The sequence below is a fragment of the Fragaria vesca genome, linkage group LG1 (assembly GCF_000184155.1).
Source record: "Fragaria vesca subsp. vesca linkage group LG1, FraVesHawaii_1.0, whole genome shotgun sequence".
Classification (NCBI taxonomy): domain Eukaryota; kingdom Viridiplantae; phylum Streptophyta; class Magnoliopsida; order Rosales; family Rosaceae; genus Fragaria; species Fragaria vesca.
Window position 1 is genome coordinate 14,672,784 of NC_020491.1, and position 12,220 is coordinate 14,685,003.

Sequence of the window (12,220 nt, forward strand, 5' to 3'; positions counted from 1 at the left end):
GCCTTGCTTTCAAATACTCCAACTTTCTTTTTCGCCTAAGATGGCAAGCTGAAATTCTTTCTGTACACCCATCTTATTGGATACTTCTCGACTTCGGGATGTCATTAATATTTTACAAGTTGCCACATCTGGAAGTCCCACGACTTTTAAATCAAAGAAACTCCAAATATCATCTAAAACAACCAGTGTCTTCTTGTTTTTTATCCTTCCACATATTTGACGTGCCTTTTCAGCTACAGATTGACTTTCCAGAGCACTCATACCTAACTTTTCAGCAATTTCTATTTGAAGTCGGCCAATATCTGGATTCTCTTTCACATCTCGAACCATGACCACATCCTCAAATAACCCATCTTTTATAACTTGCCTAACAACTTCTTCCGCTAGTGTGGTCTTTCCAACCCCTCCAATACCATACACCCCAATCTTGTTTGTATCAAGATTTTTCAATTCATCAATGATTCCATTTACAGTTGAAATCCTTGAATCAAATTCCCCATAATCTTTGGCAGATACAAGAAATACCTCTTCAGCACGACCACCACATGCAATACTGGGAAAAACTCTTCCATTCATTTCAACAACCACCTCCAACAACTTTGTTGATTTCCTGCTTAGCTGATGACGAGTCCTCAGATTAGGACAAAAACCATGAAGACACTCCATCTTTGCTTGGTCATCTTCCAATAATTCCTCTACTTTTCCAATGATCTTATCTCTTTCTGTCATCCACAGCACAACATCAGGCTGGATTGTTTCGCCTCTTCTTTCAACTGCAACAATGTCATTCTGCATGCGCCCTCTGGTAGCCTTCAGTTCGTCCAGTCGAGTCTGTAGCATATGAAGGTTGCTTTTGCAATGAATTATATACCCTCCCTGGCGTATAATTGGTACAACTGCATACTCGGCAATTTTTCCAGCAACTGTAATAAGAATGTCCATGTCTGTTGTATAATGTACATGTTGTTAGGATACTGATCTACAGTTATCGGTATCCAGTAAAAATTACAAATAAGTACAAGAAAACTAGGCGATAACCACATCAAATGCAGAGACAGTGCCACACTTTTACGTCGATCAAGTTGGCAATCTAAGACCATGCCAGTTAAACTGTCGTTTGTGGGATTTGATATTCATAGTATATTAGACTTTGAAGTATTTGAAGATAGTTAATCAGGTTGATGTAATAATTTAATGATGAGCCAACCAGAAGTATGGTCACCTGGAATATAGCACAAAGGGGAGTAGAAATCAACTGAACTGGCTTCTCTGGTATGTCTCGGCTCAGCTCTGAGTCATATTGAGAAAATATTTGAGTTCAAGGTAAATTAATCCCTACATTTTTCTGGTAAATCGATTCTTGACTTCCATGGATTACTAGGATTTGAGTTCCTATTTTGCTCATGATGGTGTTTGGTATGAAATTCACCAGTGTTTGGAAATTCAGAACTTCCCTGCTTTGGTGTGAGATCTAGGTTCTAGTTAAGGATGCCTATAAATCAAAACAATAAATTGTTTAGTTTGGTCTTTATGAAGTTAGTTGTTAATTAGAAAATAATCTGTGGAGGAAGGGGAATAAGCCTAAAGAATTAAGACTTTCGAATCAGTATGGAACAAAGTACTGGTTGAAGTAACATTATAAAACAGAGGTTCCCGAACCAATCTATGTGAAGGCATTACCTGTTTTTCAGTTCCCTTATTGATGCAATTGTTGTAAACCCACAAGAAGAGTTGATGAACACGAACAAACTCCAAGTCCTGCAAGAATCACACAACATAAGTAAGCCAAACACTCAAGCACAAACATACAACAGCAATGGAATTTGGAAGCACACATCTAGGAAATGAAATGAATACAACACACCTTAGTATTAGGAAATTACTAGCTATTACTGGAGCTAGTCTATTTTCAAGACACATCCTTTGTTTTTGAGAGGTTAAACTTTCATCGAAAAAAAAAGAATTTACACTCCCAACAAGCTGATTCACAAATTATACACAACTAAAACGAACTACAAAGAGCAGAACTGGCCGAAGCCAAACCAATCTTTTAAAAGTTGAAACTACGACCACAAGAACCAACCTTCTCCAAACATCAAGAGGAACAAAGCATTGCAAAGAGAAACACTCACCCAGTGTTTCCACCGGAGCTAAAAGGCCGAACATAATCAGTCACTTCCAAATGGGAGTTGTCGATGTCCCAATAGAATCTTAAACCGAAGAGTTGGAAACAGGGACAACCGAGATTGAGAAAAACTAAAGGAGGGAAAGGAAAAGAAAAGCTGCATGAAAAATTTGGCAGCAAAGGGTGGTCGGGCGAGAATCATCACGGTGGATGAGAGAACCGGCCGACTCTGGAGGGTCGTCATGAAAGGTAAAATAGACAAGGCAATTCCAGAACGGTACAGTACACTGCTCTACTAGAAGTCTAAAACCGCTGCTCTATAGTAAATGCCGGCTTTCGTTGAATACTCCAAAAGAACAAAGACGTAAAACCTCGGAAGTGTAGAAGGTCCTGGGCCGGGTCTCTCGAGTTTGGAATTAGGGCCTTGTTTAATAACTAAACATGACATGAGTTTAGTTCTCAAAAAAAAACATGACATGAGTTTGGAGTTGGAGATGATTCAAAGGATAAAGTCATAATTTTTCATATGAAGTGTAGGAAGACTTGTCTTCTCTTCAGAGTTCAGAAGGAGATTGGGAGTTCTACTTAGTTGGACTGAAAATATGCTAAGATCATGCGCTAAATTTGGTACGGGAACAATACAAGTAATCATACATTCAATGCAATATATCATGAAAATTAATCTTGAGATTGAACACAGCCATATATATATCAAACTCTCAGATCGAAATCAAATTATCTGTAGAATCAGAGAAAGCAGTGATGAAATTAATTAAATGAAGATGAAATAAGCAGAGATCGAGGACGTGGTACCTTGTGTGCCGTTCGTTGGACTACAGTGTGTAATTGGTGTTGAAAGCTAGAGGTGGTGCAAGAAGCAGGTTTGGACTTTGGAGCACGTACTGCAACCCTTCAAAGAGATGGATATGATCGAAAGTACGTATGTATGAAAATACGTACAACGAGAGAGTCAACGTTTGAACAGTAGATCGAACTCCTTGGGAGAGATAAGATTAATTGGTTTAATTAGGGTTTAGAAAAATGATGGATTAGCTAGTCTCGATCACCTCATGACTAGCTGTATTAATTAATGGAAGTCTCCGGCCTCCAAATCTAAAAGGCCGGCCGGTTGGCAACAGGTCGCACGCGGCCATCTTTGGATTAATTAATCTAATTTGACAATTAGACTTTGATAGTTTCTTCCAGTTCTAGCTCCATATAATTACAAAGTCCTCTTAATAAGCAGATATAGAAATAGGGTTTCACTCGATATCTTGTAGAGCTATGCCATGTCGACATAAACATCTATAGTTAATTTCGATTGTGCACGTCATCAAGATGTGATGCAGCACCGCGGCCAACATTTCTAAATTTTAAGAACGGTCTACAAGTTGTGTATCAATAATTTTGATAATTTTAGTTGACGTTTGAAAAGTATTTCTATTGATTTTGGATTATATATGTACACACTCTTCCTACTGTTTTTCTAATCGTAATACATTTCTGCACTCCCCTTCACAAATCATGCTCCTTTGAAGCGCACAGATCGATGTTCAAGTTCGGTCATCTTCATACTACATTCGTCGGTTTTTCTGTTCAAACTGATGTGTCGCTGTTAACTATCTAGTGTGTGTATGCATGAGATAATAATAATAAAAACTGTATGTGTATATATAATTATGTATAATTGTCTTAATTAATTACATTTTCCTTTAAGTTATAAAACCAACAATAACGTACAGCACTCGCGCGTGCGTTTATTTTTTTTTTTCGTCTTTAACATCAGTTAACTATTTATTTATAAACGTATGCAGGACGTCTTTTCTATACATGTAATAATCTTTCTATGCATCTAAAACTGACTGTAGTTGATATGATAGATGTGGTTTGCACAAAATGAAAAAAAAGTAGATTATAGAACCTAAATCAGATCATCGATATCTTCTGCACTTCTCTAAATTGATGCAGAGCAAGATTTAATTACATGCATGCAGGCGATTAGTTAATTTTGGGTATATATTTCGATCCCCTTCAATTTGGCTTTATCAAAAAAAAAATTCAGTTAGGTTTTTATCAGCTATATGGTCTGATAATCCATTTGTATTCGGAAACAACACCGCAAAATGTATAGAATTAAAGTTTCATTAGAACATTATTATTTTAATTCTCTTAATGAGTGAATATATAAGCTCTCTTTGGACTGATATTGCTGGCTTCGACCTAAACTTATTTAGCTGCGAGTAAAAGTCTTTTACGTTAGTCCAACTGGGAGCCCCTTTACCTCACTAATCTATCATCGATCTTGAACTCTCACCAGATATATATCTTGTATTAGAAAATCTTGCTAGCATAGTAGCATTTGCTTTGTTTTGATCTTAAATTGAGAGATTATTTCCACAGGTAATAGCTGCGCAGCAAACCAGTGAAACATCATGAGATATATATACTTGCAGAAAGGATAGAGAGCGGACGTCCGCATTCTGGCTTAAAGTGCGGACTTCGTCCGTTCTCTGCCATCCCACGCCGGCGATGGCTTCTCTCCTTCCCGGACGACAGCACAGGCTTCCAGGACGGTTTCTCTCCTTCTAGGACTGGCCGGCGACAAGTTTTCCGGCCGGATTGAAGCTCTGGACGAAAAACACCATGATTGATCAAGGTTGGCCGGAAAACTTGTCACCGGCCAGTCCTGGAAGGAGAGAAGCCGTCCTGGAAGCCTGTGCTGTCGTCCGGGAAGGAGAGAAGCCGTCGCCGGCGTGAGACTGCAAAGAACGGACGAAGTACGCACTTTAAACCGGAGTGCGGACGTCCGCTCTACATCCGGCCTGTATATACTTGAGAGATATACGTTATATTACAATATATAGAAGATCTCGAAGACAATACAGATACAGTCATTCTTAATGTACAATTCAAAACTCGATCAGGGAAGGCTAGAGCTCGCTGTCATCTCACATGGTAGCCCCCAATGATTTCAGCTATTATATATTACGTACGTTGACTGAATTGATTAATTGATTCATCAACAATTGACCGACTCCGGTACGTAGCAGCTGGCTTTCGACAAGCCTGCGAGTCAAGTTTTTCTTCTTATAGGTAAACTATTCACAAAAGTCGTCGATGGTCGATGAACTTGTAAGAAATCTAGCTCATTCTCTTCTGATTATGCACATAATCGTATACATCTTCAATTCAAACGAGTAGCTAGCTTCTTTCGTATACGTTTTATATTACATACAAATTATTGATTTGATAGGAAGCCGCCCCTCTTGTGTATATATTAGTCTCTCAATCCATAAGATCCATAGCTATAAATAGCATATCAGCACCAACTATACCTTTACTTGCATATCATATCCATCATGATGATTTCCCCTATCTGCTTCTTCATATTCTCTCTCGTTCTCTCCTCCTCCTATGCTGCTGTGCAAGACTTCTGTGTTGCAGACTACACAGCTCCACAAGGCCCTGCAGGGTACTCATGCAAAGACCCCGCAAAGGTTACGGTAGATGATTTCGTCTACTCTGGCCTAAGAGTTTCTGGCAACACCTCCAATATTCACAAGTTTGGATTCGTACCTGCTGTAGTTACTCAGTTTCCTGGTCTCAATGGCCTCGGCGTTTCGGTGGCGCGCACCGACTTGGGTGTGGGTGGAGTTATCCCATTCCACACTCACCGTGGAGCTACAGAAGTGCTAATTGTCGCGGAAGGAAGCTCGGTAATTGGAGGGTTCGTTGACTCGAATAACAAAGTTTACATGAAAACTATGAGCAAGGGTGATTGTATGGTTTTCCCTAGAGGTTTGTTGCACTTTGCAGTGAATCAAGGCGATACTCCGGCCCTTATGTATGCTAGCTTAAGCAGTGAAAACCCAGGTCTGGATGTTTTGGAAACTCAACTGTTTAAAAACGATTTACCTACTGACCTGATACATAAGACTACTTTACTAGACAAATCTCAGATCAGGAAACTAAAGCGTCTTCTTGGTGGTACTAACTAATGTCTGTTAATCGATGTACTAAATGCCGAATGTAATTTTTCCTTTTTCTGAACTTAAATAAAAATTCTTCCATTGCAGTTATTTCTTAATATACGACTTTTTTGCATTTTTTTAAGGAATGATTCTTGCTCTTCTAATCTATCCTTTGCAGCAGCATCATCTATGATCTATGAACATAAAAAGCAACCAAATTAGAGGTCCAAAACATCCTTCAATCCGGTTTTATAGACATTATTCTTTAAAAATGCTTTCTAAGGATCAAAGGGAAAAAAGAACTCCAAAACACCCTTCAATCTGGTTGTATGCATGTATCATAATCATGTTGTCCTCTGCAAATCTCCATTTTTCATCTCCAAGTGCTGAAGTTAATCCTTTCCTACTTCAAACTAGGAGACTGCTGTGGGAAAAAAGTTGATATATGTGCTTTCCACTTGCTCTATTTAATTTGTTGTTGTAAAGTACATTATATTCTAGTGAATTAAGTAGCTCGATATCTTGTAGATTACTTTGCACCCTATAAAAGGGTTAATTTTGCTTTGTAATCTCTAAGAACTTTATATCAACAATAGAAGCTGTTATGCCTTGCTTCAAGTTCATCTACGGTTCTTCTTTATTTGTTTCATTTGCTACTGCAAATTCATTGAATCACTCGAGTTTAGATCTCAATTCTAACACCAATTAAGTAGAATTCATTGTTTTCGTTTAAAGAAAGACATCAAATAACACGTAGTAGTGACCATATTCCATCGGAATGAAGACATGGAACAACGGTGCTTACATGCAATTATGGCAATCGTGTTGAACCATATCAGTCCATATCCGATCAATGAAACTTTTTAAGCAGTAAGTAAGTCTAATATATTACCCTTTCTGTATTCAGAAGCAAAATAGATAAAATCTCTTAGGATTAATTAGAGTTCAAGATTGATATGCATCTCTAATTACTTGTTCTACAAGTTCGTACGCTTGTTCATGAATGACTAATTGGAAACATATGCAGCGAACTACGCTACGCATTAAAGCATGTTCCATGGCCAGTAGTCTATATACGGCAACATTGGTACGTTGGACTAATATCACTAGCTTTGAGACAAGATTGAGAAGGCAAAGTCATTCTTTACAATTCAAAAAGTCAGTGAGGGCTGATCACCTCACATTTTCACCCCAATAAAAATTACAGCTATCATGTTACGTACCTTTGGCTAAATTGATTAGCCGGATTTATCAACATGACTCCAGTAGCATCAACTGGCCTTCGAGAGACCGTTCTTGTCAACTTCGTCTTGCATATAGTTTTCTTAATTAGTACGTAGTCGTTGATGAGTTGTAATCAATCAGTTGCCCTCTTATTATGGACATCATCTCACGTCTAGCTCGTTTCGTATACGTGTTAGATGATCATCTACCACATTGTCTATAAATCTCATCTATTTGATAGGGTCCTAGGGATGAGCCACCAGCCACCCCTCTTGTATACGTTTTAGTCTCTTAATCCATAAATCCAGGTTATAAACAGGGGAGCCAGGATTTTGAACAAAAAACTGGTATACAATTTTAATTAATTTGATAAAAGTTTCAACGTATGTGGATATTATTAAATCAAACTTTGTGCAATCCAAAATCAAATAATTAGAACAAGTAAACTTCGTTGCTAGATGCAATATCCCAATCTTATTTAAAAAAAAACAAAAACAAAAATAAAAACATACATAAGACAAAGATCAAGTAGCACCAGCTAAATTCCTAACTTTAATAAAACCACACAAGTCATCCAGAACAGCAGTGACAACTTATGGAGAAGGCACCCTCAAAATCAGAACCAAGGCCACGTACAATATTAATCTCTATATTTGCACCTCTGTTTTTAAAATACGCTTTCATATAACAAAATAACTGAGTTTATTTGAAACATGCATATGGGGAGGAAACTAACCTTGATAGTGTCTCTTGTTCAATCAAGAGAAGTAAACATGAATTATAGGTCTCATTCGTATAGGCCCTTTGTCTTAGTATGTCATCCTTGTAAAGATGAATATTTGTACATGAGAGTTTATCTACTTATATATCCTTTTGGATTGAGATCAAATAGCTAGAGTTTACAGTTTAACACTTTAACATGACTGGATTTCTATGTAGCAACACAATTTAATTGCTCAATTTATTTTACTTCATCGAAAATAATCCTTATTAACACTTCATTTATTTTTATCAAGTACGTCATTACATTGTTGAGTTCTCATCCCATGAGTACTTCCTAAAGACAATTAATTGTCTTATAGTATGAGAATTGTTTACCCAGTAGATTTTGAATTCCTAGCCCTACTGATGACTGCGTAAATTCCTACCACCAATAGAAAAAGGTTCCCTAATATCGGCGAAGAAAATTGATATCCTTACGGCTATATATATAAGGCCTTGAATTGAGAGATCTCTATAAGTTTTCTGAACCACCTTAAACTGTGTTCTTGACTTCTTGTGTTCGTATCTCTGTGGTTCTTAATTTATCTTAGTGTGTTTGTTTGGGTTTTTCGACACACATATATAGATCGATTCACAAAAAATGCAGCAGTTTGGAGCACTTCCGGTTATGCATCTAAATCAACAGGCTACTTGTCATGCCCGGATGGTATATGTTGGAGGGCTTCCCCCTACAGCAAACGAACAGTCAGTTGCTAAATTTTTCAGCCATGTTATGCATGCTATTGGGGGCAACACATCTGGCCCAGGAGATCCTGTTGTTAATGTTAACATCATCCATGAAAGAAATTTTGCCTTGGTGGAGATGAGATCTGTGGAAGAGGCCAGTAATGCAATGGCTTTGGATGGGATTGTTTTCGAGGGTGCCTCTCTTAGGGTTAGGAGACCTAGTGACTACAACCCATCGATGGCTGCCACACTGGGTCCAAGCCAGCCTAGTCCAAATCTCAACTTGGCTAATGTCGGCCTAATACCTAGTTCTACTTCTACCGGTGGGCTTGAAGTCCCTGATTGCATCTTATTTGCTAGTGGTCTACCCTATTTCATTACAGAAGCACAGATCAAGGATTTGCTACAGTCTTTCGGACCGCTACGTTGTTTTCAACTAGTGAAGGATAGTGAAAAATCAGAAGGATTTGCCTTTTGTGTTTACCAAAATGCATCAGTAACCAACATAGCCTGTGAAGCACTGAATGGGATTAGAATGGGAGACATGACCCTCACGGTCAGGCGTGCTAATCAAGGTCCCAACCAGCCAGAACCTGAGGTAGACAGGGCTTTGTTGCATGCACAGCAACAGATTTTATTGCAGAGGTTGCAGTTGTTGCAATTGTCTGATCATTCTGTTGCCACCAAAGTTGTATGCTTGACACGAGCATTTACGGATGAAGAGCTGAAGGATGATCTCATGTACGAGTACATTGTGAAAGATATGAAGCTAGAGGCTCTGAGATATGGTTCTTTCAGGAGGGTCATCATTCCACGTCCACGAGCAGATGGTGAGCCCTCTTCTGGAGTTGGAAAGGTGTTTATGGAGTTTGCCGATGTTGATGGTGCTACAAAAGCCCACACAGAAATGAATGCCGGCTGGACATTTGGAGGGAATCCGGTAGCGGTATTTTATCCCGAGGACAAGTTTGCTCAGGGTGATTATGACACTAACTAGTTGTTACTTATTAGTCCTTTGATCGATTTAACCTTATATTATCAAGATTTTCTGCATTATTTGTTTCTTCCTTGACAGTTTTATATTCTGTATTGAGATCTTCGATGAACTTGCATGCAGTTTTGCAAATTTACCAATGAATTATAATCTTATTACCAGCAATGCCTATTTCTTGTACAGAGGTTTGATGACTTTGATCCAGATCTCATCATTTGTGGTGTAAGCTAGCTAGTTTCAAACACGTAGAGTTATTGGTGGAGTTGATTGGACCAATAAACATTCATATCGTCTGATGTAGAGGCATCACATATATATACACTACGTCACAAATGACTTCAGAATTCTGTCATCTGAAACCATTTGTGACGATAGAAGTCTCATGAATTTGAAGATGACCGAAAATTAGATTATTGTTGTATGAGAAGGGTGAAAACTCATGAATTTGAAGGTGTTGCATATTTTTTGCAAGTTCCTATATAGTACTCAACGATATATATATGTAGTGTATGCACATTCCAATTGCACATTAATATGTAGTTACAATGCTACATCGACAACATTCTTTAGTAATTCTACAACAGACGATATAATATCTCTAATTCTTTAATCTTGAGAAACTCAGACGACACATGTACTGTCTCTAAATTCATCTGTCGTCTGAGAGCAGAATAATTTACTAACGGCAGCCACTTACGCTACAATTATTTAAACTATCATATGACAGACATTAACTGTTGTGTGAAGCATTTTGTGACGTAGTGCATGTAATACTGATGCATGCAAGATTTCATCTCAATTCTCAAGTCGGTCAGTCATTCAAACATTTTCATGATCAGGTAGTGACCTTATAAAGAGAAATCTGATATGAAGATAAGAAAGGGAGCAAAAGATAAAGCTCAAGCAAGGCGGCTCCATCTGTATATGCAACACAGCAGGTAGCTGCTCTAAGATATACATGCAGCTTAGCTTTTCCATTCCCTTCATGAAACATCAGAGTATGTGGTCCTTAAATCACCCACTTTGATCAAGTCTTTGATATATATGCATTCATGGACGTCAATTTATAAAGGACTGCTAGTAGCCATAAGATTCCTTGGATACTTGTCCATGTGATCGATATGGTCAAGAACACTAAGCTGTGCCCTCCCATTAGGGCTAAGAAAAGCAAAAGCAACAAACCCTTCAATTTCTTCTTCTCCAGCACCAAAATTTTCTTTGATATATATGTTCTGGCATGGTACCTCACTTTGTGGGGAGCCCTTTACTAGAACCCACATGGATTGCTCGACTTTCTTTTTCTTCTGCTGCCAAATATGTCGCAGCTATGGATCCCCATGCCTAGTTCCATATACAAACTACCAGAGACAAGATTGGTAAGTGCTTGATATGTGCTACCAAACTAAACCAAATGGGATCCTCTTTTGCTTTGTTCCATTAGCAAATTAGGCAAGAGCGACTTCCTCTTTAAAGCCCCGGGTATCGTTCACATGAGGCCTACTATAGTATGGCTGCCAAAAGTCCTAGAAAAATAAAAACAAGGCAGATGTGATGCAAAGCTGAAAGTCGGGTCCTCCCAGGATCACTTTTGTGCAAGCAACAAAAGCTATTTAGTGATTGCAGCTTTGCCGTTAAGGAATCAACCGTATAAAAATACTCAGTTGCTAAATTATAACTGATTAGATATTAAAGGCGTAGAACATTATAAGAATGTTTATCGAAGATTCGAAGTGCACATAATAATCTTACAACTCATGACACACGCGTAAACACAAAATTTTATAGAATCTATGTCATTGCCAAATTGAATAATCAACGACCAAAAATAGACTATAGAATAAATTCATGAAATAGATTCGAAGTGTACATAATAATACATGTTTTCATTCAGTTACATTTATGGATTGTACATAATTTACTTTTCTGTTAACACGTATACGAGTGAGTGGAGATTTTTCATCCAATTAATAAATGTTTGTGTGTGCATATATATTCAAATAAGGACCTTCTGTAATACCCGAGGTATTGATAAATAAGTAAATAGACTATTAAATAGGTATTGATAAATAAGTAAATAGACTATTAAATAATCTGCTATACTTTCAAAAATTGTTTATATCAATTATTTTGTTTGGTAGTGAAATTGGATTACTACGAGGTAGGATTTATTTAAGAAACCAAAATCAGAAATACATAATGAGTACAAATTCGTAGAAATTGTGAGGAAGTTTTCTAATGCCAAACAAATTCGAAATAGAGGAATTTCGATGTGATGTAAAATAAGATGAACAAATGATAAGTAAAAGAAATTGAGGATCGATCATGACCGTTGATATTGACACCTTTTAATCTAAGTTGTCCATTTGTATCTACATGTAGACGGGGAGAGAGAGAGAGAGAGAGAGAGAGAGAGAGAGAGAGAGAGAGAGAGAGAGTATAGAGAGAGAGAGAGAGAGA

General features: G+C 37.8%; 3 protein-coding genes and 1 non-coding gene across 4 annotated transcripts; 2 read left to right on the forward strand and 2 right to left on the reverse strand.

Moving 5' to 3' along the window:
• Positions 1 to 9: 9 nt before the first annotated feature.
• LOC101298264 (probable disease resistance protein At5g63020-like) lies at positions 10 to 942 on the reverse strand. The gene has a single exon (XM_004289316.1). It carries the CDS (start codon positions 940 to 942, stop codon positions 10 to 12), a length of 933 nt encoding a protein of 310 aa, XP_004289364.1.
• Positions 943 to 1,680: 738 nt separating this feature from the next.
• Positions 1,681 to 2,466, reverse strand: LOC101294399. Its single transcript, XR_183744.1, has 2 exons — positions 2,133 to 2,466; positions 1,681 to 1,758 (listed from the first exon to the last, which is right to left on the reverse strand). It is a non-coding gene; the product is annotated as an uncharacterized LOC101294399 (transcript).
• Positions 2,467 to 5,241: 2,775 nt separating this feature from the next.
• LOC101294598 (auxin-binding protein ABP19a-like) lies at positions 5,242 to 6,205 on the forward strand. Its single transcript, XM_004288226.1, has one exon. The coding sequence runs from the start codon at positions 5,485 to 5,487 to the stop codon at positions 6,121 to 6,123; it is 639 nt and encodes a 212-aa protein (XP_004288274.1). The 5' UTR covers positions 5,242 to 5,484; the 3' UTR covers positions 6,124 to 6,205.
• A 2,478-nt stretch (positions 6,206 to 8,683) lies between these two features.
• LOC101298552 (splicing factor U2af large subunit A-like) lies at positions 8,684 to 9,766 on the forward strand. Its single transcript, XM_004289317.1, has one exon. The coding sequence runs from the start codon at positions 8,684 to 8,686 to the stop codon at positions 9,764 to 9,766; it is 1,083 nt and encodes a 360-aa protein (XP_004289365.1).
• Positions 9,767 to 12,220: the final 2,454 nt, after the last annotated feature.

Bases quoted from the DNA above. Each gene is read 5' to 3' on its own strand.
- LOC101298552 (XM_004289317.1), top strand. From the start codon at position 8,684: ATGCAGCAGTTTGGAGCACTTCCGGTTATGCATCTAAATCAACAGGCT.
- LOC101294598 (XM_004288226.1), top strand. From the start codon at position 5,485: ATGATGATTTCCCCTATCTGCTTCTTCATATTCTCTCTCGTTCTCTCC.
- LOC101298264 (XM_004289316.1), bottom strand. From the start codon at position 942: ATGGACATTCTTATTACAGTTGCTGGAAAAATTGCCGAGTATGCAGTT.